The sequence below is a fragment of the Saccoglossus kowalevskii genome, chromosome 2 (assembly GCF_978046115.1).
Source record: "Saccoglossus kowalevskii chromosome 2, keSacKowa6.1, whole genome shotgun sequence".
Taxonomy (NCBI): domain Eukaryota; kingdom Metazoa; phylum Hemichordata; class Enteropneusta; family Harrimaniidae; genus Saccoglossus; species Saccoglossus kowalevskii.
In genome coordinates, this window is record NC_140642.1 from 19,955,384 (window position 1) to 19,982,026 (window position 26,643).

At 36.0% G+C, this 26,643-nt stretch overlaps 1 protein-coding gene across 2 annotated transcripts in view; it reads right to left on the reverse strand.

Moving 5' to 3' along the window:
- Positions 1–26,643, reverse strand: part of LOC100378963 (uncharacterized) — a 57,324-nt gene continuing 30,681 nt past the window's right edge. Inside the window, exons 13-34 of one of the 2 annotated variants that reach the window (XM_085492621.1) lie at positions 26,095–26,310; positions 25,749–25,874; positions 22,781–22,851; positions 22,572–22,690; positions 15,657–15,844; positions 14,867–14,930; positions 13,991–14,098; positions 12,799–12,965; positions 10,844–10,917; positions 10,495–10,648; positions 9,657–9,700; positions 8,582–8,620; positions 7,904–8,005; positions 7,515–7,756; positions 7,190–7,326; positions 6,652–6,916; positions 6,212–6,281; positions 5,870–5,935; positions 5,119–5,704; positions 3,913–4,941; positions 3,309–3,403; positions 1–2,535 (exon numbers count right to left, since the gene is read on the reverse strand). In XM_085492621.1, coding sequence (XP_085348747.1) covers positions 2,224–2,535; positions 3,309–3,403; positions 3,913–4,941; positions 5,119–5,704; positions 5,870–5,935; positions 6,212–6,281; positions 6,652–6,916; positions 7,190–7,326; positions 7,515–7,756; positions 7,904–8,005; positions 8,582–8,620; positions 9,657–9,700; positions 10,495–10,648; positions 10,844–10,917; positions 12,799–12,965; positions 13,991–14,098; positions 14,867–14,930; positions 15,657–15,844; positions 22,572–22,690; positions 22,781–22,851; positions 25,749–25,874; positions 26,095–26,310 — 4,274 coding nt within the window. In that variant the 3' untranslated portion in view covers positions 1–2,223. Of the gene's footprint in view, positions 2,536–3,308; positions 3,404–3,912; positions 4,942–5,118; positions 5,705–5,869; positions 5,936–6,211; positions 6,282–6,651; positions 6,917–7,189; positions 7,327–7,514; positions 7,757–7,903; positions 8,006–8,581; positions 8,621–9,623; positions 9,701–10,494; positions 10,649–10,843; positions 10,918–12,798; positions 12,966–13,990; positions 14,099–14,866; positions 14,931–15,656; positions 15,845–22,571; positions 22,691–22,780; positions 22,852–25,748; positions 25,875–26,094; positions 26,311–26,643 lie in introns of both variants that reach the window. The other variant, XM_085492620.1, reaches the window with a different exon arrangement.

The window sequence follows — 26,643 nt, forward strand, 5'->3', positions numbered from 1 at the left end:
TTAAATGTCACAAGATTTCCTTTTATTTGCAAAAAAAAAAAAAATGTACAAACTTCCTCCACATAAATATTTACTTGTGCACAGAAAACATCAGCAGATGCAATCACATGTATAACTAGAATGGTTTTCCTTTGTGAATCAATCACAACAGAATTATATTATATACATACCCACCCGCTTAAATGTTTGGATGAATAAAGAGAATAAAACAAATGAAGAAAACACATTTCAGCACCATAGTATAGCATAGCATATTTACAACAAAACTGCATAGGTTAAAGGGTCATACCGTACAATGGCCACACCCACTTTTGGACAAATCAGGTTTTAAGGTAATCGGATTTGTGTAAAAAAACTCCCACGTCTGATAAATGTTAAAAGATGTAAAACTACTGGACAGAATTTATTATTTTAATAACTGGATGGTTTCACTGAATACATGAAGATATGTTTGGCTAAATATTTTTAATAAAATTGGCATTCCTTTCAGTAGCATAAATTTACATGCAAAATGTTTGTATGTCTGGTGTTTTTTTCAAAGTATGACTCTCGGTTCCAATATAACATACTAGATTGGCAGTATGCATTTGTCAAGGTGACCATCAAATTCTACACAGTGAATGTAAACTAGAGTAACAAGGGGGTGCGGTGGGGTAGGGGTACCTTTAAAGTTAATGATGTGGCTGGCAGTTATAGTTTTAATGCAGTCAAAAGATGAAGTGTCTTGTAATAAAAAAAAAAAAAAATAGAACTGCAAATTGAAAACCAAAGATAAAAAAAAATCATCAAAAATAAAAAAGCTGGACCTCTAGATATGCAAAAAAACACAAAACAATCCCATTCTTAATTGGAATAAATGTACAAAAATAAACCATGTGATTAAAAATGAAATCTGTATAAAGAAATTGACAATATGATTGTAATGATTTGGAAATCACAAGGTGATCGATTGTAGCATGAATAAAAACTTTTTTTTTGTAGCACCATTTAAACGTTACAATGGATTCAATTAGCTATGACACATACAATACTGTCCACAAAATCTGCACTGAGAAGAGGGCAATATTACAATACCGTCTTTAAAATCTGTACTGAGAAGAGGGCAATATTACAATACTGTCCACAAAAGCTGTACTAGGAAGAGGACAATATACAACACTTCACAAAAGCTGTACTAAGAAAAAGGTCAATATTACAATACTATCCACAAAAGCTACACTGAGAAGAGGGCAATGTTACAGCACTGTCCACAAAAGCTGTACTAGGAGGTTGATATTACAATACTGTCCTCATAAGCTCATTAGGTAAAAAGCAATATTACAGTACTGTCTTCAAAAGCTCTACTAGAAAGAAGACAATACTACAATACTGACAGTAAAAAAAATGTACTAGGAAGAGAGCAATATTACAATACTACCCACAAAAGCTGTACTAGGAAGGGGCAATAATACAATACTACCAACGAAAAGCTGCAATAGGAAGGGGGCAATATTATAATACTACCCAAGCAGTACTAAGGAGAGGGCAATATTACAATACTGTCCTAAAAAAAACTATAATAGAAGATGGCAATATTATAATACTACCCACAAAAGCAGTACAGTGTACCAGGAAGAGGGCAATATTACATCCACAGCTGTTTTCAACAATGCTTATCTAAATATATATACACCAACAGTCATAAATTACAAACAAACAAACACCCACATATGATATATACAACATCTCTTGATTGGCTGGCTCTTTATAAGTTTGATTATATTATTTCTAACTATATATCTATACATTCATAAAACACCCAGACTGTTGTTAGATTATCACTATTATTTATATGATGCTGTAACCTGCATGTTCTGCGATTCTTTTTTTATGATCAAACTTTGCACAAGTCATTTGCAATCTACAAAAATGTACCTTATTAGGAGGTAGAATTCCCATATATGGAGTGCATGCGGCACTTGTAAGGTATTACACTCTGCATGACTTCATGAAACTATCTCTGCAGTGTTTGTTTTTGGAATTGTGACCGCTAAGATACAACGTATATTTAAGAGAATACCACATGAACTTGACAGCGGACCAACACGAATCCCAACTATCTTTATACACATTTTTACAATAATCCAGCGTACTGCATGTAATACGTAACGTATATATTTAACGACCATAAACAGGACGGTAATTCAGAGCAGAAATATTGTGACCTCCGTTATGTCTTTGAATTTAAGTTGGAGTGTTGTCCACAGCAATCTTCTGTTTGACGAGAGAAACAAGCATATCTGAGTACTGGTCAAGTAACGAAATTGCTGCCTCTGCAACTTGCGGGTCTTCCCTTTTACCGTTTGTTAATGCAATTGAAGTTTTTAATTTGCTGACTTCATCTTGAGTGAGTAAACTGGTAGGTGATTGTTTTGGAGTTGAATTGGTTAGTGTCGGCTCAATATTGGTCAATGTCTCTTGCATAGTTGTAAACGTTGACTGCAAGGCAGACAACATTTGTGTCTTTTCTTGTTCCGGATAAGTTTCATTTAACACCTGAAAGAAAATGAATATAATTTTATAATACAGTAAATAACTTAACAAATGAAATATTGAAATTGCCTATTGTCATTAACACCACCAATCAGTCATGTACTGAACCCATTGAAGACATTCGTTAGCACTCAGCTTAAATTATCGTGCTCATTTGAGCTGTCCCCTCAAAAAAATAAACCAAAATGACTTTTTTCATTCACCATGTGCCAGATTTTTTAGAAAAAAAAAAAAAACCAAAATGATCATGATTTCCACAATACATATTTTGGACAATTGATAGCAGGCTTGTCACAGCGCCCTCTAGTGGCAAGTTATGGAATACAACATAGAATTCTGCATTTCTCATCATCCTGTGATTACAACCCAGTTGCACAATATTATGAGGTTATTATGAGGATACTGAAAAGTATGCACAAATACAGTAAGCAGTTGATACTCTCGCTTTACTGTCTTCATGCATACTTTTCGGTATCCTCGTAATAACCTTATTATTCTACATCTTTTCCTTCCAAGGATACATCATGGGAATGCAGAAATCCATAAAGTTTAGAACAGAATCAGCGAACTTCTTTGTGTGGAGTTTGGTCAAACCCTGGTGGCAGCCATGTTTGTTTTTATTATTAGAGGAAGCTTACGCGTGTAATCATTTTGGAATTTGGAATTCGCATTTCCCGATATGGTAGGATGAAAATACCCCAAAATTATGGCACGCTGTAGCTTATGACGTTACAGTGACAGATGTATAATAATAGCTTTATCACAAATAAACTTACTTGCGAATGCAGCTGCACAGCTTTACTGAATACATGTTGTAGTTCTTCAGCAGTTTTAGTGCACAGTGCCATTGTCATCAGTGATACTGAAGAATCTGCAACAAAGTGTACATACAATTCTATGATTTTAATAACAAAGTTCATTTCCGACATAAATATGGACGCAAACAGACTTAATAATTTCAATAGGAAAAAATGACACCTTCAAAATACATACACCACAGGAAATAGTTATTGTACTTTCTTCCCAGAGCATCTAAAGAACGCCTTTACTACTGTCAAAACTTTCTTATAAATTCACTCAATGGAAATTACATAAATAACACCTAATAACATAATTATTAAGTCAACCGTGTGAACACTGATAAAGGCAGCCATATTGAGTTACATGTATTTAACTCCCTAAGGCTTTAATTATCCTAGCTGTTGACATGAACGGTAGTAGTGTACATCTTAACAGCAGTACTTGGAATTTTACTGGTCCCTAAAAGTACACATGTGCAGATAACAAATGAACTTGGCAGTTGTGTATGAACTTTAGACCAAAATACATCAACTATTATAAGTACTAGAATACTGTACATACAGATAAATTGTCACATACCTGTTGGTGAATTGACATCAGTTGTGAGTGGTGGTGCTGCCGTTGCCATTTCTGATTTATTTTCTTCGGCCTTAGGTTCATTATTTGAACATTGAATCTCAGAAATGCCTGTCTTTACTGTGTTAGGGGTGTCTGTTTTAATCTTATCATGTTTGACTGATTTCACTGCTTTCTCTTCAATTATGAGACCAGTGGTGACAGAAATGAGTGGTGCAATATTGTCTGTTACATCTTCAACGCTAAGCTGCTGAGGAGGTGACTTAATCTCCTGTTTAGACTCTGCAATAACTGGCATATGTTCATCACATTTTTCACTTATTTTACTCTTCTCAGCTAGACAAAGCGTTTGTTTTTGAGTTTTGTCTCTGGTACCGTTTATAGGTGGTTTGACAACTGCAGTACCTTCCCCAGTTGCTTTAGACTCCAGAAGTTTAGAAATTGAACTTGGATCACTAATTGTTAAACTGCGAGAATCCTTTTTCGGTGAATTTGGAGGAAAACGCCTCGCTTTGCTGTAATTCCGTGACTTGGGATCAGAGTACGATCGCCGACTAGTAGTTTTCGTTTTGTTCACCACATTTGTTGATGGTGGAGGCATTACGAATCTGTCGTTGGAATCCTTGGTGGTTTTTGAAGATTCGTCATTGTCCTTATGTTCAGGAGAAAGAGGGTAAGATTTCTTTCTAAGAGTTCGAGGAGAGCTGGTAGCTGAGTCTGCTTGGTTTATTTTGGCTAGTGAGCTTTTGGTTCCTGCAGCGTAAGACTGGGTTCTTTTGGCCTGAGAACTTTCAGTTTCACCAGAGAATGAATTTCTTGTTCTTGGAACAGCAACGTGCCCTACTGGCGGTGCTGAATGTGATTTGCTAATCGGTAGAGGTGGTAGATGTCTTTCAGTTCGTGCTCGCCTTGCAGCTCTGTTGCGATTTGATGTGGTTCCAGCTCTGTCCAAGCTATCTTGACTTTTTGATCTTTTACGCAAGGTCATTGTATGGGTTGGGGAGCTTGTCTCACTTTTACTCTCAAACTTTCCTAAGTACATAAAATAAATAAATATTAAATAGATAAACACTGGCATATACTGACATACACCTAACGTAACAAGCTTGGAAATACAAGAAACAATGTTTTACACCATATTATTATCAAAGCTATCAATTAAAACTCACACTAAATATTATCCAGTTCCAGTACATTACCACAACTCACCTGCTTTGAGATCTTTCATGCCAATCTTGCCACTTTCGGATCTTGACCTTGACCTTTGAATCCGGGGTGATTGATCAGAAATATCCACAATGTTTTCCTTGTTCGCTATATGCTGTGGCGGTGATGACTGCGTGGTCTCCAGGGACGGCATGGAAGAGCTAATATGAATCTCAGCTGATGCTTGTCTTGATGCAATGCTGCTAGGCGATGGTAACATCCGGGCTATTTTTGTCGGCAAAGACTTAACATCTGGTTTATGTGCACTGCATTCAGTAGGCATTGATTCAGGTTTAGTCACAGAGTCAACCTGATTAATTATTGATAAATTCAACGTGTCTGGGACAACTCGAGCAGCTGCAGCTGCAGCTCCGATACCTGCTGTAGATTGAGTCTTAACATTGCTTAGTTCATTTTCATCTTTATTGTCACTCAACATTGAATCATCATCTTGGGGCAGTGTCACAGCAGGAACTTGAATCTCAGGTTCTGTGGATACTATGCATATACCCCCAGAGCGTTTTCTTAGAGTGCCAGGTATTTTCTCTTCTGGAGAAGTTTTCTTCTTTGATCCTGCACCATATCCCATCTAAATAAAATATATATCTCATTGGATATAACACTTATCATTCATTGCCAACTAATGAACTCCCTCAACCCTACTCTCACATTATGACATCAATTAGTTGTCATGGCAACATAAACGTGGGCCTAAACACGACTATTACTCAATCACAGTAAAACATTCACAAACCTCTTGTAATCTTCTACGTGTTTCCTCCACAGCTCTTGCCATCTCCTGTTGTCTCTTCTGTAAGCTCTGTGGACAAACGACACATTTCTATGTAAAGCTTGCCACAATATCACAAAATACACACAAGCAAGTTATTAGCAATGATGTAGTCCCCTGTTTGTATTTGGTAGGTTTTAATATGTACATAGAAAACACTGACAATAGTGATTATCTTACGACCAGCGCATCACAAGAATTTTAAGGGAGAGAAAAATCAGAAACCTCACAATCACAATGTTTTAATGATAATGCAGTGAATTCTTTTACTACCTTAAAATATTAAATTTATAAATTTCAACTCACATCGTCTTCTGATTCGCTTGCTTCATCCGATGATATATTGTCTCTTTCCAGTGCTGCTGCAGCTAGGCGTCTGCATGACAGAGTAAACAAAAATACAATTGTAGATGTAGATCTAAATGCTATGTACAATAGAAGACAGCATAATGTGACTGTGTTTAGTACATGTCGACTGTAGAAATGCTCATCATGCATACAAGGGTGCTACGTGACGATTTTGTTTTTCACATGACGGCTATAAATACAATTGTTATGAACTCTCAACTGTGGTTGATAATTCCTACAAAGTGTGTGAAATAAGAAAGCAATGGCACTAAAATTAGACATGGCAATATAAGAAAACACAAAAAACTAAGATAACTTGAGTATTACACACGGCCTGTTAGTACACACAATTCTCAGTGATACATTAAGCGAGAATGTCATGATGAAGACACACTCACCTGAGATGGTTTTGTTGTGCACGAGTTAAGAATCTTGTCGATATACTGAGACGCCCGCTCTGTAACTGTTGCATGTAGCTATTACCAGTAACCTCGAGCTGATCTATATTAGTCTCAAATTTCTCCTCCGCTAAGTTCTCATAGTTGTTCTTAAGGAACACCTTTTCTTTCTCTTCATCATCTGTTTGTTCATCCTTTTGTTCTTCAAACGGCGTGTCTGGACGTTCTTCATCATCTTCGTCAGAATTGTCAACACTAATGATACCTGAAATGTACACCAATGAAAAGTTAGCGTTCAATAATTGCAAAACTGCAATCACTGTCAATATGGTTACCATGGCAATTCATCAGATGTAATAGATATCGTACATAATTAAAGGGCGGCAGTCGTCGTGCCGCGTCCTGTTCGATATGGGACTCATAGCGACGTATACAACACATGTAAAATACATTGTTTATTTACATGAAATTCGAACACGCGCACTGCACGACTTAACTTCAAACTTCAAAGGATGACAGAAAACATTTTGATTTATACCCATTTTATCTGTGCTATCACTCTCCGTACTCTCCAAACTCATCTTTCTCTCAGCTGACGAAGAGCGTGGAACCTTTTTAAACCTTTTTGCGTACATCTTCATAGACTCCACATTTTCAGTTACACAGAACTCTCCACTGTATAAAGACAATTACATGTATTTATTGAATTTACTGACACAATCACAGTTCATATGCATATGGTGGTCCTAGTTACTAGGACTGTAGTTTGTGTACAATTAAGAATGGTCTTCTGATGGTGAGAGTATATCTTACATCAAAGTCAAAGACAGGTCATGTAATCTTAACTACAGTCCCTCACTCACTTTTCAGATTTGGCAGATTCCTCTTCGCTTGGCAGGTAGATAATTACTTCCTTATCATCATCTTTTTCATCATCTTCCTCAGAGTTTTCTAAGTTCATCAACGCACCTGCTAACGTTGCAGCAACTTCTCGGTCGGGTGTGCTCGGACTCTCCGAGTTGTTGGAACCATCAGTTTCAGGGCGTACAAAGGGACATATAAAGGGATCACTGCCTCTTGACTTGGTCACTCTACCACTGGCAATCTGTGTTTAAATGGAACAGATAGATTTGTGATGTACCCAACACCCCACCTCGATTCCACAGAGAAACTTAGTAATGTTTGTAAATTAAACACTAACTGAGGTCATGCTGCCAGCTCAGTGAAGAAAAAGAAACAAAGATATTATTACCTCATCCTCTGCAAGCTGTTGTTCTAACTGAGGTAATCGTAATCCTGCAGGAAGGAATTCTTCATCTTCGTCCTCAATATCATCTTCTGCTATTACATCACTCTGAAATGAAAGCGTGGTTGTTCGTTACTTTTTTTTTTTATATTTATTACAAAAAACACAGGTTAAGGTTTTTCTTTATAATCTTTTGAAAAATGTACTTCATGAATTTCATTCTAACATAGCTGGGCAGTTTCCACCAATCAGATCACAGGATGCCCATGATATAATCAACATATAGATTGGAATACAAACATCGTTATTTAGAGCCGGCATTGAAATGCATGAAACTGCCTGTAACTTGATTCTATTGCTTGATTTTGAGCAAAAGTCACATTGATTATATGACTCCTAGAAATACGTGGCAAGATGACAGTGAAATAAATATATGATCAACAAAAGTGGTCACCAACACACTCCACTATGATTGCAGCCATTTAAAAGCTGGTTATAAAATGACAGGCACCCTATGCTTAATTTACATCTGGCAGAAAATAAAGACAATTCAGCTGTTCAGAAGATCCCATACAGTATGCAGTATTCTTGTAATAACCCATTAGAGACTATAAAGATATACACATTTCTTCCCTGAAAACAACCTTTCAATCTCAGGCTACATGGCAAAAAACATACACATACCTCTTTACAAACATCTCCAGTCAGAGAATTCTTAAGCTTCTGCAGAGAAAAAAATAAAAAAAATAAACTTCAGAAAACCACAAAAACATTGTTCTAAATGCATAAGAAATTTACAAGCGCAGATATCTATTGTGAAATGCTTTGCGCGGTGCTAATTTGAATATCCCCATGGAAACAAAATAAAACAACACAAAATGATATTTTCACCACTAGCTTTCTTTTAGGTATGAAACAATTGATAACAAAAACACAACATTTTCCAGTGAAAATTGTCTTTAATTTAATTAGACTATGTATCTATCTATATATAAACTATCAACTAGTAAGCACACATGCAAGACATCTACAAAACAGACTGTTTTAAAATGAAAGCCAATATCACATGCACTCAGAGCATTGTAGAAGATCTACTGTTCTTTTAAGGAAAGCAAAATGATTTTGAATCGGCTACTGACGTACACATTGTACACCATAAATTATGAGGTTGGCACACTATACATACCAAGACTGTGACATCACAGTTATTATGACCTCACAAGACTTCATGAATTATTCATGCATGATAACATTTTTGAGTTATAACGCTTATGAATTTTTCCAGTGAATGATAATTCCTCAACATTTTGAATCAGTTTTCTTTCCTGTATTCTGTACCTTACTACCTTTGTTACATACAAATTCATGTACGCATAAATGAAAACATCAACTATAAATAAGCTTATCTCTTCGGTGAGGAAAACAGCGAGATAGACATTTCGCGTTATACAATTTAACTGCATACATGTAATTATATCAATCATAGAAACATAAAAGGCTGAACCACTGACCATTCATTTGTGATGTATTATTTTAAAGAGAATGGACTTACCAAGACTAGTATATTTGCAAGTTAATAACAGTTAAAGTTGGCAGATATGCAAGGCAGGCAGTACAATTGTAGAAATGAGATGACAACATAGCATGCTGATATTAGCAGTTACTGTGCTTTCGAACCACTCTACTAGACTACTATTAGAGGAGGAACAATTGGGACTTTACTTACGGAATCGTAAGAGATTAGACGGATTTGGCTTACTTGTTCGTACAGGGTATCCGGTTCGACTGTGAGTCTCCTGCGATCTGAACAAAACACAGTGTTTGTTTCATAGATAAACAGAATAGAAGAAGTTGACACAAACATCTTCTTGTAAATATGATTAAAACGTTCAGAGTAAAAATTGAATGTATTTATTTACGAAAAGTTATGATCGGTTTTATTAGACCCAGATTTGTTCATCATTTGCTTGTAGTGTTTACAAACTTATTATAATTATCATGCTTAAAACTTTCTACTGACATAAAATTTAAAAGTTGCACTCTAACAATATAACAATACTGTATTTGTTCAAATAGAAACACAAGTAAACCCAAAACTGCATTGGTTGTACATTGAATCATTAAAATATTACTTGTTTTGAACATAAACACATTTCTAATCTACTAATCAAGCAAATACATTATACTGATGAATGTTTTGAAATTAGTAGACAACACAGTGCAAGAGATGTGGCTGACAAGTTGTACTATTTTTCAAAACGAATCTTTCTGAATCTATCTGTGGTGTGTATGTTACATTTCACGAGTCTAAACACATGGAGTCATAAAACATGATACATGTTATGATTATAGCTTGGTGGTGACTGACAATATAGTAAGCAATTATACATAGTTACAATGCAGACACATGGTAAGAAGAGATGAAATGGTAACAGTTTTAGTTTCACTGTCTCTCAAATAAACTGGCCAACCCTCACATTTATTTATCTTGCAAACGTGACTAGGCTCGACAAATCACTGAAAAGAGCATTCCTAGCTGGACATAATAGAGTTTTAATCAGCAACATGCACATGAGATATGGCACAGGATTTCTTACCCATACACGATGCCATGCTCAGTTGAATGGCATTCTGATCCTCCCACTCTGACTTCAATCGAAAGCCTTTCGCATCCACTCTCTGTGCCCAGCGTCCCTTTGGTTGTGATGGACTACTATAGGTGTTGGGACTGAGCACTTCTTCACCAGATACCTATAAATTAACACCCCATATATGGTCAATTGGTCAGTATGTAACTAGACTTCAACGTACATATTATGACTAAAAGACGGCTTAATTACATGTTGGTAACTTTTTTTCAGTAACGACTAGATTTTATCTCTTTACAACAGAGACCTGAGAAGAAAAATCAGATTGTATCAATATGATAGGAATGATTCAACTAACCTGTTTCTGTGCCCAGGATGGAAGCTGTCCAACACTAAATCTATAATCTGGTTCCTCACCTGGTATGCCGTTACCTTTAGATCAACAAAAGTAAGTTACAATCGTTTTCACTAAACATTGGACAATCAGATTGTGGTAAATGTTGATACATCAGAGCAAGTACCTAATGAAATTGCCAGTGATTTTATCACTACTATTCAAAACATCATAACTGTAGCCTAAACATGTTTGATACAATGTATAACTGTCTGTACTCAACTCATTTACATAAAATGTTATGTTTGTGTGTGTCCCAGTAGTGTGTCCAGACACCCAGAGCATATAACGCGGGAAAGTCGGGAGTACATGTAATTTGGTGAAAAAATGCAGTCTCATAATTTGACACACAATTTAGTGTACGACAGAAAATTGTCAATTTGCACAACAAACTAGGGTGTCAAAAAGTACTGCGAATAATATATGCACTAAACTTATTACTAGCAGTGATGTTTCAGCTGGGAAGCACGGACGAAAACGTGGTAACAGAACATGCTTGACTGGCAATATTTTACAGCATATTGAATTTTATAAACGGCGACAGCCTAGTATTTATCGGCGTGAAATTCGGTCAAAGTTACGCCAAGATCCCCCTAGCAGACATGGTCCTTAGGCCCACGTCAACATACGCCTCGGACCTACGGCCCTCGATGGATGGCCAGACCAAATACTTGTATTTTTTGCTTCCTACGACCTTGTAATTGCTGCAAAGTCAACGACTGACATTAACGAACAACGAATGCTTGATTTTATCGATAACATTTCTGATTTTAGACCAGAACAGCTGCACTGGTTTGACGAGCGTCTGTCATTCGTATATATTCTTAGTCTACTGGAAACCGGCGTTACGGGCATGCAGAAATTGGTACACCGGCGACAGAAATACAGCGGTTTGCGTCTAATATTAATTACACAATAAACCTGCTTACAAGTATATTTGGTGTTGAACAATCTGATATCATTGTTGGACCTTCCAATGCTATAGAAATGATGAACTTTTTCTTTGAAGCAGTCAATGTAAAAGACCATGTTGGAAATCGTTGTTTGGCACCGGGATATTGTGTAATCAAGGATAATTGTGGTTTTCATTCCGCCAGGATTGTCGAACCTAATTTGGTACATTTATTACAACAGCAAGGAGTGCACCTAATTTTTCAACCACCATACAGTCCCCAGTATAATCTGTGAACAATGTGTTCGGTCTATAAAATCGTATTTGGGGGGAAACCAGGAATTTTCCTATAGATTTACCGAGTTTGCTATAGCAGACGCCATTGGTCACATCACGCGCAGGGCATGTCAAATTTTTGATAGAGAAAGTGTGATTTGCTTTCCGCCAAAAACTGGTCAATACGAACTGAAATGGAAGTCAACTTGTACCAGTATTAAAACAATATATATTCACTTGTATTTCCTTGATGATTTGCAGACGAATAGCCTGCATTCGCCTTAAAAAAGCAATCTGTTCGCATGGATATTCAACAAAATGTTGATATGACATGCACATAAACTCGTCTTCTTTAACATAGATGGGAACAATTCTGTCCTCCGTGTAATAAGTAAAATGTAGCTTGAAAAGATATTCAGCCATTGTCCAAAGAGCGTTGTAAATCAGCAATGCTGGTCAGTATTCACACTGTTCACGGTAAAAAAACGAAATGTCTTGCGCAAACAATAAAAGAGAGAATGGCGCCTTGGACTCAGACAGGTATACATTGTATCAAAAATGTTTAGGCTACAGTTATAATGTTTTGATTAGTAGTGATAAAATCAGTGGCAATTTCATTAGGTACTTGCTCTGATGTATCAACATTTACCACAATCTGATTGTCCAATGTTTAGTGAAAACGATTGTAAATCACTCTGAGACATATTACAATGTGTAACAATAATGCATAGAAATTATAAGAGGAACTTACCAACATTATTTGTCTGTTCTGATCCTTCCTCTTGCAGTAGAGTTTCAGTTGACGACATAAATGGTTCCGATAGTAGTTGTTCCAATACACTGTCGCCGTCAGTTGTATCTGGTACTGGTGCTGGCATGCCGGGAATCACCTTCGGCATTGCTGTGTAAGTACCACGTCTAGAAAGAGAGCAAAGTCACTACTGGGACTGATGATAGGTGAAAGCATATGATGGCTCATACATTTACCAGCCACTCTACTTCACTCAACTCAGTCACTCACTCATTAACTCCTTGCAATAGTTTACGAGATATTGATGCCCATTAAAATCAAGAGAGAAGACAATATTCACAAAATGTGCATAGTGGTTTCAAAGGTGGCTCTTGATGCTATTATGTGCAGCAGTCAAATACTACATCTTTTTTCTTAACCAATTATAAATTAGTTTAGCCAATTAGTGAATGTGATAATTAAATTAGCCAATACAAAATTGGACAATATTTTTCGTTTACATATGCTGTAATATAGACTAGCAACATGTTTTTTTTAAGATACGGATCTCATGAATGCACTGAACGTGCCATCATGCATATATGTATATGCATATTGAGAAGAACTATTTGAACTATTTGCATGTTTTTTCACTGCCATTCTAGCACAACAATTGGTTTCAGCAGTAGAGTCGTTTTATTTATATACATCAACAGTTATCGATACTTTCTAAAGGTTGTTTAAACAAACATGGGTCAATGTGATGACGATCGACAGTAAAAGAAAGTCAACAAGTAAACTCAAAATGACTTCAGATGGAATAAACAAGCTATTGTACAATGCCCATATCACTTGACACCTCAGAGGTAATTTATACTGCATCAAAATCAAAGCAAACTTATTATACTGATATATATTTTACATACTTGCCATTTTAACAAAATGACTTACGTATGTATACACATACACCAGATACTGTAAAAAAAACTTCAGTTCTGTGTAATAAATTTTGTGTGTGAATTAAATTTGTCATAGTGAACACTGACTGAGGCCATTAATATGGAAGTCAGACCAGCTTTTGAGACATTTTGTCCTCACACATGTTCTTAAATCAGCAAACCATTAACATTTCCATGGGCAGAAATGAATTGGTTTACTGTAGAGCAGCTCTGACAAGTAGGATATATACTCTATGGAATTAACATTGCCCTACCTTAGCATATTATAAGCTGGTTCCACCTTCTGCACTTTTCCCAATTCAGCCATTCTTTCTTTCATGTGCTGTGTGAACATAATAGGCAGCTTCCAAACAAATACGCATCTACAAACAGATAAACAAACAACATGTGTTTACAACTACAGAAAATAAACTAATTTGTGTATATGCAACCAACCCCTGACACACGTTAACTAGTCGGGTCCAACACTAACGACCGTGGCGCCACATAACCCCCAGAGTAAATGCTGATGTTGTTGGGGTCATTAATGAAGTGAATTCAATGACATGCTCGGATTAGGTTTTTATCAATGACTTCTTTGTCTCCGTTACTTTACACCCTGTCAGACCTCATTGTTACCTGTACACAATAGCAATCCTTTCACCAAGTCTCTTTTAAACGACCAGATTCATGTTTATATGAACCTCATTCCAAAAAGGGTAGTTTGAATTACATTTTGTAAATGGTATAACATTTACAGTATTCCCCAAACTCACCCTTTACATTGTCAAGCAGGCGTCCCACTAAACATAGACATGAACTATACAAGGACAAGTACTGTAAAATACTTTATTTTCGCTTGGAATTAATTTTTGCTACTGTCACTGAAGGAATGATTCAGTGTAAATAAAATATATACCTTTTTTATTATATTTTACAATCAACTTTTCAAAAATCAGTGAAAATAAATTATATACTAAACATCCAAAAAGTCTTTTCAGCGAAAATTAATTCCAGCGAAAATAAAGTATTTTACAGTAATATTTAAGACTACATGAATTTCATCTTCATATACTGACAAAGTCAATTGAATTTTTTTTTCATGAATATTTAGTGATCATTGTGAAATGTATATCATCGATAGAACTCACCCATCCCCAGATACTGTTATCAGATGCTTGGAGTCATGAGTAAATCGTATACCAGTAACCAGTTCTAGAAACAAGCAAAGAATGAAATAAAATTACCGTAGGTTGTAATGAAGCAAGACTGCTGCATATATGCACCACCAAATTTTATAAAAGAAATAATATATATTTAATTAAGCTAAAAAAATTAATTATGAAATTCAATAGCAATAATAGATTTATCATATAAATCACAGCAAAAATAGACAAATTCACCAGGACTAGTGAATATCATTTTATGACAAGCCAAATCTAAGAAATATGTCCAGTATCAAAATTAGGTTAAAACTAATATTTCTTTTCATCATTAGTGTAGGGTGCCACATGCAGCAAAATGGGGAAATGTTTGTTTTCTGTTTTGTTTTGTTTAAATTTAAATGCATGTATTCAAACACATCATTTAATAAATGTCAAACATATATTTTCATCTTGAGGTATTGAATAAGCTTAATACAAAAATAAAATAAAACTGTATCATTTTTCAATTTTCCCTGGGACTAGAAGCAACACTGTTTTTAGGCCCTTTTTGAATTAATAGATTGGATGATTAACAATCAAAAAGTTAAGAATTCATTAAAGCAGAGAAAGTCATTTACGTAAAAAAATGCATACAATTCAAATCAGTTCCATAAAAATTGAATGTTTAACTTCATCACATTAATTTTGGAATATTGTCAGGAGTTAAACACTGCCCTCTATCACTCACTACAGCACTAATTTCGTTTTTATTGTACAGCAAGAAATAAAAACTCACCGGAATGTCCTAGCATGGTGGCAACACACTCGCCGGCATAGAAATCATAGACACATATCGTTTTATCAGAACAGCTAGTTGTTGCATAGACACCAGCTGGGTCTAACTCTACACGTATCAAGGTACCATCGTCACTTACTGATCCTTTATAACATCTTTTTTGCTTACCACTGGCAATATTGTAAATCCTATCATGGGAAAACAACAACCTTCATACTCACTTTTCATAGTACAATCACGGTTACTAAAAAAAGACGGTTAGGAAACGAACCATGTTCTTTTCATTGGATGCGTGTCGCGGGTAAACGTTTGAAACAAAAGACGTACTAATCTGTGATAAATCATTAACATAAAATGTAGACAGGAAATCACGCAAATATGACGTAATTTTCCCAGAGTTCATTGCAATCAACAACTGCACGCCATTTTATTGTGTCTCTGTCGATACTTTCAGTAATACTAAAGTGTAAGTTGTTCCAGTGAATCCTGACAAAACCTGTCGCTCTGTTTAAACTCAATACAAATTTGCCTGTCTTGTATGGCATTTTCGTTTCTAAAGAACAAGATCGGCAGAAAACTGAAATAAAAAACCAACAAAACATGATCAGAAAAAAAGACGTCATATAAACCATACAAAAGTTTATATTTCAGCCATGCGAAAGTTTTAATGAGGAGCCATGATACCACATACATTTTGTTGGAAATAAACAAAATATGCGATAAGATAACTGAAATAACCCGCCCATGCTCTACAAAATGCATGTAAGCAGACCAAATATGCAACAACAGGCAGTTCCAATGAAATTAAGAACGGTTAAAAAGGGTTCGAAAAATTGATTTGGCGAAGAGACTGCAAGAAAGTTGTACCGACAGTTCAATGTGTTCAAAAATTTTAGCGTGGACTAAAACCGCATTTAACGGCACGCTGAATATTGCAACATGAAAAATTTACCAAAAAAATGAAACAAGGACAGACAAGAACAATTAAACAGGCATTTTATGAAACTGGCGGAAAATGTTGAATACATTTTCAACGATTTCTACGGCGTCTACAAAAAAAGTGTTACGACTTTAAACAAAATGGCTGATACAGTGACGCGAAAGCAAAACGATAAAATTTACTCTAATAAGCCCCCAAATCGCACACAACCTTCATAAGTACGCACAGTAGTATACTAAAAATACATTTGGTAGTATTTTTTTATAATATAATGTATTTAAAATAGTGACTTAGGGGTTAGAATTTTTGTCACTTTTCTACCGGGACCCAAGCTTACTTTCATGACAACAGTGAAAACGATAAATGTCGATTCTCGATTCTGAATGTTATCACAGTCACAAAGAGTACTCATCCGAAATGTACGTGTAGTTCTTCGTAGAGCTTGTGCACTAAACTTGGATATTCTATCGAAAACGAGCTTAAAATTTCAAATTCGCGGAACATAAAGTGATCGACACAAAAATGAAAAAAATGGTGGGCCTTGAAATCTCAAGCAATAGAGGGCGTACACTGCGCAACACGCATCCTTGAGGGATTAGGCAGATTCACACCTTTTAACAATAGCGTTTCCTAACCGTCTTTTTTAGTAACCGTGGTACAATACAGCACTGAACTCTCTACTTTGATGACAACTCACCCATGTATGTAAATTGTAGATATGCATAACCGTTGGCATATACATGTAATGCAATGTGAATCGCATACTGTGGTTCGACAACCTTCCTTAGGGGTGATCTCATATTCAAACACCTGGGTCAAACCTGGGTTTACCCGGCCTGCCCTTTCCAGCCCTACTAGACCTACAATATGCAAATTAGTAGTAGGTTTGAACCTAACCTCTGGACTTAACTGCCCATTAACGCCCCCACTGAAAACAAACAACAGAGAACAAAGAAGAGAAACCTAGGTTTTTCTTACAATACTGTTTCAGCCTTGTTTCAGTAGAAAAAAAATAAAATGCATACTATGGAGCTCCATGTTCATACTGAGTGTTTTGCTGCAGTTTATGCAGCTCTCTTGGTTTACCCGGCCTGCCCTTTTCAGCCCTATTCAGACCTACTAGACCTACAATATGCAAATTAGTAGTAGGTTTGAACCTAACCTCTGGACTTAACTGCCCATTAACGCCCCCACTGAAAACAAACAACAGAGAACAAAGAAGAGAAACCTAGGTTTTTCTTACAATACTGTTTCAGCCTTGTTTCAGTAGAAAAAAAATAAAATGCATACTATGGAGCTCCATGTTCATACTGAGTGTTTTGCTGCAGTTTATGCAGCTCTCTTGGTCGTGGTATACGTTGCGGGGCGACCAGAGAGCTGCAGTTCCCTTCCCTAAAGAAATGCTCAGATTTTTAAATATGCCAGTTATGTATCATTAAAATTGTGATTGTAATAAAATTAACTCGACTTGCAGGAAAAAATAGACAAATATGTTCTCACAAATATATCTGTTACTGATTACAGCAAGCTTTAAGCAAATTTGCCCGTGTAAATGAGACTATTTCACGTTAAAACTGTGCCAAAGTGAAACCTCCGATTGAACGCTGCCATTTTGAAGCTGACCTCTATCATGTGACTTGGCTCTTTTAGTGACGAGTGTAATCATGTGACTACAGCAGACGGCCATCGGCGCCTGTCTGGGACAGCGCTTTATGTGACGAAACAACGGCAGACGGCTTTTTATAATTTTAATTTCATTTCACCATTAAGTGACTCATCTTTTTTTGATTGTATTATTAAAAATATTTTTTCAAGCAGTTTTATTTATATAGTGTGAAAAAACTAAAAATAATCTTGTAACTTGCCAACGGGTGTAACAAGTGACAGGAGCAGACAGCATGGAATTGACAAAGGACAAAATTGTTGAGTCTTTTGACCAGAATCTGAAAGATATTTTTAAATTTGACCTAAAAAAAGCTCAACAAGTAGAAGGTACTACTTGTATTTTATATAATATACACACATTGGCCATATTACCAACAGGGTATGGCAAAAGTATGATGTATATTTTACCACCAATGCTCCTCAATATTATGCGGAAAGAGACAACAAGCCAACAGGGTAATGGGTTTCAGCTTTAGAACATTCACTAATGCATTGCCAACAGTTTCTGAGGTTTTAAGGTAGCGGGACTATTATTTGCATACTTGTTTTCATCTTTTAATTGGGACCAAATGACTACAGACCCAGGAAAGTATATATTTTTGGAATCGCCAGACTTCAAGCTTTTCAAAGGTGTGTTTGTCATGCCCATATCTGCATTCTACGGTGCGTTACTTAATCAAAAGTGAAAAATTACTTTTTTGTTAAAAAAAATAATTACGCATTTATGCTGGTGGTAAGAAGTTTTGTTTTCACTTTTCCTAGTTGTTCAATAGTCTGGTAAATTGAATGTGTCTGGTCAGTTTTATTCAAGTAACGCGTTTTGAAAAGTAGTGTCCTGAATTTTAATTTCTGTTTTAGTCGCATTGACCCCAACTCAAACCACAACACATTGGTAAATAATCCATGAAATAGTTTGTCTGGACACATTCAAGTTCCTCTCATTGTCACCTTAAAGCTGTGAAAATTTGGTGTTAATCCGACGACAATAAGTATACGTTATTTTTTGTTAAAGACCTTGTATTTTGAAAAACATAAACTCCTAGTCCTAGAAAACGTCGATGAAGTCACAGCAAAGATTTTCAAGCTTGTTTATCTGCGCAAGCGATTTATTTTCCTATCAAGGTCTGTTTTAACATGTGTAGGGGCATCCAAATGTGTAAGGCTATTGAAAACCAAAAAAATAAAGGAATGGGATAGCTATAATTGGATAAATTCGGCATATGAAAACACCAAAATCAATGATTTTTTTTTCAGTGGCTGTGTGACCTTGTGTCTGACACATTCATATGCAAATGACTAATCCGTGAAATAAACAGGGGCGGAGACAAACCACTCAGACACTCATTGTGTGTCAGATAGCTACTGATAACACATCCTAACATTGCTTTGTCTTGAGTTAATCTTTGAAACTTATAGGCACACAAATTAAACCTGTGTTGTTGATTTTAGAAAACACTACCGAAGCTGCCTTGCTTCCCTTCAGAAAATCTACATTTTAACCAACTTACATGACATTCTAGGTTACGTTGACTTTGTCAGATGAAAGTTTATAGTGCATTTCATCAATTAATAAATAAATATGAAAATCATAATTTTCAACACAAATAATAGTCTCGCTACCTTAAGTCTAGATGCAATGGATTGTCTGCGATACCCTTTAACTTTCTTCTGGAACTCATTTCCACAATGAATGCAAGAACCTGCCATTCTCAATTTTCAGTTAAAATGTCATCTGTACATGCTTCGTCATTGTCATGTGTTCAGGTCACATGACAGAGGTCATCTTGAAATCCGTCGTTCAATCGATTAAATTACGTTCGGTCTAATTATACACAGAAATATATACTTTTCAAGAAGAAATAGTCCTTCATTTTTGGTCAGTAGATACCTAAGATGTTTGTGTTTGCAAGGATAACTTTTATTCGTTTTAAATTTCATTGAAATCATTCGATAACATCAAAAATAGCGTGCGCCCCGGGATCCCGGGGCGGCGAACTGTGCGGTTCTCAATGGATGCGATCTGCAGCTCTATGGCCGCAACGTAATATCAAAATAACTTAAGCGGCCAATAAGAGCTGCTAAACTGCAGCAAAGTGAGTGTTATATTTTACAGTGTTGAGAATTCCAGCAGCGATTTTTTTTCTTTGCAAGTCATGTAAATGCTAATAAAAAACAAACTTGCATTTGTTTCACAAATCTATTTACATCATGTCATTTATAAGTGTGATAAAAATTATATTTATTTATTTATTTATTTCTCTGATTGGTAATAAAAATTAGTTTCCCACAACCTACATTTTGGTACAAGTCAATACAATTGTTATTGTGAATAATTAGTCAATTTATCCGGAATTAATTACAGACGTGATGGTTTGTTATATTGTGAGTCAAGTGATACCATAGACCCTCTCTATTGTGATATATATGGTGAATTAATGTTTGAAACAGAACAGGGAAAAGATGCAATAGAATTTTAATGAGCAGCTTCTTAGGATAAATTGGTTGCGTTATATATATATTTGGCATAATCAGTAAAATATGTTTATCCATGGAGAGAACTGGTACATTTGTAAAGACTGTGAGAGCGAGTTATCAAAATATGATGAAAGTACTAAATCAATAATGGCAACATTGTTTTCTGCGAAGGCATCTCAAAACCCGGGTCTCAAAACCACAGTCCCTTTATCACTGCGTCAAAACTAAAGTCGGCGCTAGCACTACGACAGCAATCAGACTTGCGGTTTTTAACAAGAAGTCGAAAATATCACTTTTTACCAAAAATGACAAAAATATTCACCAAAATTGAAGATATCATTACAAAATGAACAAATCTGAGAGAGGTCCATATATAGTACCTATGTATGTAATATAAAAGCAATTGGACTCGCGGTTTTCAACAAGAAGTTGAAACTATCACTTTTTATCAAAAATGACAAAAATATGCACCCAAATTAGAGAATTGAAGATATCATTACAAAATGAACAAATCTGAGATAGGTCCACATGTAGTACCTATATATGTAAGATCAAAGCAATTGGACTTGCGGTTTTTAACAAGAAGTCGAAAATATCACTTTTTACCAAAAATGACAAAAATATTCACCAAAATTAGAGAATTAAAGACATCATTACAAAATGAACAAATCTGAGAGAGTTCCACATGTAGTACCCTATATATGTAATATCAAAGCAATTGGACTTGCGGTTTTTAACAAGAAGTCGAAAATATCACTTTTTACTAAAAATGACAAAAATATTCACCAAAATTAGAGAACTAAAGATATCATTACAAAATGAACAAATCTAAGAGAGATCCACATGTAGTACCTATATATGTAATATCAAAGTAATTATACTTGCGGTTTTTAACGAGAAGTCGAAAATATCACTTTTTACCAAAAATGACAAAAATATTCACCAAAATTAGAGAATTGAAGAAATGATCATGAAATGAACAAATCTGAGAGAGGTCTACCCAAGGTACATATACACCAAGTATCAAAGCATTCAGGCTTGTAGTTTTCAAGAAGAAGTTGAAAAAATAAAACATTGACACGGACGCCGGGCGACGCCGGACAATCACTCATATGATAAGCTCCGCTTGACAAAGTCGACAGCAGAGCTAATAAGAAAAACTGCAAAAACCGATGTGCAGCAAATCGGAATAAATTTTCATGGCGTACGCTGCATTTGTTTTTCCGGATTATGCGATGCCGCACTCCTGAATAAACTGTTTGAAAATTGAACGCGCAACAGTAATAATGGCTTGAGTAGCGCAAGTCTCAAGTGCAACTTTGTATCAACAAATTTCCAATGAAAAGTCTGATTCACGTCCTCTGCTTAATTTGCGACTGGAGCGTAACAGTTTATCAAAACAAAACAATTTATTCAGCACGCTGTTCACCAATAAATCAACACATTTTAGAGACAACTATCTAGTCTTTAAAAAGCAATGTAAACTCTGTCAATCCTAAAAATAAACAACAGCTTGAATGAGGTGTGAATGAGATCGGTTCGAACCGCAGTTTTTATGCACTGTCTATTGTTCAAACTTCCAAACCGCAAAACTGGGTTTTGTTCGGGCGGTTTGGGTTTTCGTAGGTTTGACCCACATGTTTGAATATGAGATCACCCCTTAATCGTAATAATATTCATATATTCAAAAATTCTCACCAGAAATTAAATACAACATTGTAATTGTTGGCAAACCTTAGATAATAAGCCCTTAATTTTAGGTAATTTGACCAAAACTCAAAGTGATAAAAATATACTAAAAGTATTAAACATTCAGCTTTTTGACAACAATTTACCTTAGGTTCCTATCCTGACAGGCAGCAACTACGAACTTCTGGGTAGCATCTACAGACATATCATACAATGTTGTCTTCCCATTCAAATGATGAGTGCGAATAAACTGAAGATCCGGATTCTGGAAAGGAACGCATTTATTTGATTTTTAATCTTAAATAACAATTAGATCGAAGATGCAACTTAATGTATAGTTATATAGTATTCTTACCATTACAGCTGATCTGAACATAATAGATTTGTCAGCACCACAACTAATCATATGAAGTTTACCATTCAAATCTATCAAAACAAAACAACACATAAATATTAGTGGAACTTGAAAGATTGGATTTCACTTGATAAGACCACAAAAAAAAGGGTGTGTGTGTGTGTGGGGGGGGGGTGAACTTCTCATTACAGGAAAGGTCCAAAATTATGCTGGTAAAGATTCATGTTTGAACAATTGCATTCATCTTCATAATCCATGTACTGTATTTGCCCTGTTAGTAGTGCATGTGCTTACGTAAATGACAACTGTCTATGGCCAAAACAAGTGATACTGTAAAATGGGTAATTATTGACGGGGTTTAATTTTCGCGTATTTAACGCAAACTAGAAGTGCGTGAAATTAAAACACCGCCATTTATCATTGTCGTCATTGGGACAGGAAGTCGAATGCACCAGTACATGTAGGTACTAGTACTAGTATAGGGTATTGCGTGACCAATTTTCATTCATCCACACATTATAATACTAGTAAAATAAGAAATATTACTATTCATCTTGCTTTATTGTACATACAGAAATAAATTACAGTATAACAATGTTAAATACTAGTAGTAGTATTTTTAAAATGTAAATAATGGCGAGGACGTCACTGTAAATACAATACTAGTACGAGAAAATTCAGTTCTCTTACTGAAAACAATTCAGAATTCCAGCTTGTGCAAAGCCTTCCACAAGTTGTTCACGCTGTTGGGAAACTTGCTGTACTGCACTGACCAACCATTTTGCATGAAGTGGTTTCATTGAACTTAGCCGTAGATCTAACGTTGATGTTGGATCATCAACAGAATTGCCCAATGCAGAGCATACGCGATCTCCGTACCATAGCTGGAATTCTCGCTTCATCTTGTCCTTGAAGACTTTGTTTGCTGCTAAATCCAAGGGCTGCAGGCGATCTGTACAGCATGCTGGAACAAATACGACAGAGATGTTACTTTCACGGAGTTTATTCAGCAGTTCTTCACCCCGATGTGCCTTGTACACATCAAAAATGGCGACGGCTTGTTGTGTGGGCGGTAACTGCAGCCTCGCTCTCGTCGCCTTAACGTAGGGGATAAACACCTTGTCGATGTATCGCATCATAGAATCGTGATTAGACCAGTGGCTTTCAGTGTGGAAAATGTCCCAAGACTCAGGAAATTTGTAGTTAGCATGACAGCGATCGGTTTTTCCCTGATAGAGTAGCTGTGGTGGTAAAAATTCTCCCGTAGCAGACGCGGCAAATACAGCTGTTATTTGACGCTTGTCATCGAGGCCGGTTATTGACACTTGGCGACTCCCCTCTGCTTCCATGGTCCATTCTCCCGCGGGAATAATGGCAACACCAGTCTGGTCCCAATTGATGACAAGCTCTTGGGGAACGTTGTATTTTTCCACAGTCTCTTTTATACGGTTCAGAAACTTTTCTTTAACAGCTGGAAAATCATTAACCACTTTTTTCACTGCCTTTGTCCCTTTTCTCTTGACGTACCCCATACGATGTAGCAATGACTTTGCCCAGTCCACGCTTAAACTCACATGGCCTCCATATTCACCCAGCAAACTTCGGTTTTCATGTAGCAATACACCTCTTGCAATAGCGATACTAACTGACGAATTTACAACACCACCTTTGATGCGAAGTTGACGTACATAGGATTGCACTTTAGAGTCGAGTTCATCACCTAACATTACAGGACGCCCACGCTTTGCTGGTAGTTTGTTGATGTTCTCGGTTCCGTAGCGGGCCTCTTTTAGGTAAGACCTCTTCATACCACGAACGGTACTTTCGCTGATCGGCTTTCCAAATTCCTTACTGAATTTTCTCGTGGCATTCATCACTCCATTGTTGATTGCAAACTTTGCAATTTTTGCTCTGGTTGTGTCATCGTAGTGCTCATAATTACCACGTTTTCGTTTCCTACTTGCTACGGTGATTTCTTCGTTTATCACGGAAATGGCATCCTGAGGCAGCTTGCTTTTTTCGATGTCTTGTGTGTCGTTCGGATCGAGCAAACCTGGTTCAGTTTGAGCAGGCAATGGTGCTTTTTTTAACCAATGCATCAGGCTGCCAGCCATGATTAATTGAATTGTAGTACTAGTATAACTATTAGTGAGTAGCGAACGTAATGCGTAGAGCGATCTCCTAAAAGTAAAGTGATGCGTCTTTCACAGACACTCTACTTTATACCGATTTAAGCTAAACTTCCTTGTGGTTGGTTGTTTACAAAAAACATTAGCACATTTATTTTCATCAAAAAAGTGTGAAAATCGCAACAATAAACAAAAGGCCAAACAACTGAGCAGACAGGACGTGAAACAGATGAACATTTACGTAGCTGGACATTGTTTTGATTTTGTACTCAGTGCGTGAAATTTAAACACCGTTAAATTGTCAAAATCACGAATGCGCTAAAATTTAACCCCGTCAAATATAACCACTTTACAGTATTTGAATCATCCACTATTTGAATCATCCACTATTTGAGATGCGCTTCAAATACTGTAAAAAACTTTATATTCGCTTGGAATTAATTTTTGCTATTTTTGCTGAAGGAATGATTCAGTGAAAATAAAATTCAGCAAATATACCTTTCATCCTTAGTTTTACATTCAACTTGACAAAAATCTGTGAAAATAAATTCCATACAAAACGCCCAAAAAGTCTATTCAGCGAAAATTAATTCCAGCTAACATAAAGTACTTCACAGTAGAGTAAATATGGTATCAAAGAACATACCCAACATTTTAGGCAGAAGTAGATAATTATGAGCAGATTATAAGAATACTGTGTGAATATAAGCAACTGAAGAACACATACATGTCAAGCATAAATCATGTGTAACATATGCTGTATTTTACATGCACCATGTATATCACTTCAAGCATGTATCACTGCAACCAACCACAGTTGGATAATTCAGAAAACTAACCTGTAAATTTTACTGCAGTTATAGAAGAAGAATGGTCATCCAACGTCTGCATAAGTTTATAATCTTCTTTGACATTGAACACATGAATTAGTCTGTCTCTACTGGCAGAAGCTAATAGTACATACCCTAGTCAGAAACAAAATGTGGATATTAGTAACAGCATACTTAAAAGTGCTGAAGAAATTCAACAAAATTAGATAAAAACAGCACAATTATATACTGACATCAAAAAGTCATTATTAAGATATAATTAAAAAAGAATGCTTTATATTCTGCATCAAGTTAATCAATTACACATCAATTAAAAAAAAAAACTCACAATTTGCCATAAGGTATCCTTACTAACCTGTCTCTGGCTTTGAGTAAGTCAAACACAACACCTCGGCATCATGGGCCTCAATCTGACAGATCTCTTCAGAAAAATTAAAATCGTAGATATGGATATTCCCAGACCGGTCACCAGCTGCTATATGCTGACCACTGTGATCTACACATGTGCACCGCACTCCTTTCTTATCTTCAACAGTGATAGCATCAGTCTTAGCATTATCATGTCCACTTACTGTCAGTGTACAGCATAGACATGGGGGAGAAATAAAACAAAACAGCCATGCAGTGATAACATGCACTATGCCTATGCCAGCACAGGATTGGGATTTCTGGTGAGCTCTAGAAATTGCTATAGCATGTATAAAATCACAAAGAAGACATGAACACTTTAATAGCAATATACAGTACGTGATCTTCGTTCAACAAAGTACATGTACCGAGTATGTCTGTTTCACTGTAAATACTTCCTGTTTGAAAAGTATATATCCAAGCCAAATATAGTGGTCACTTTGTTTAATTTCAAATGGCAACAATTTGTACAAAGCCAAAAAAAAAACATGCTATG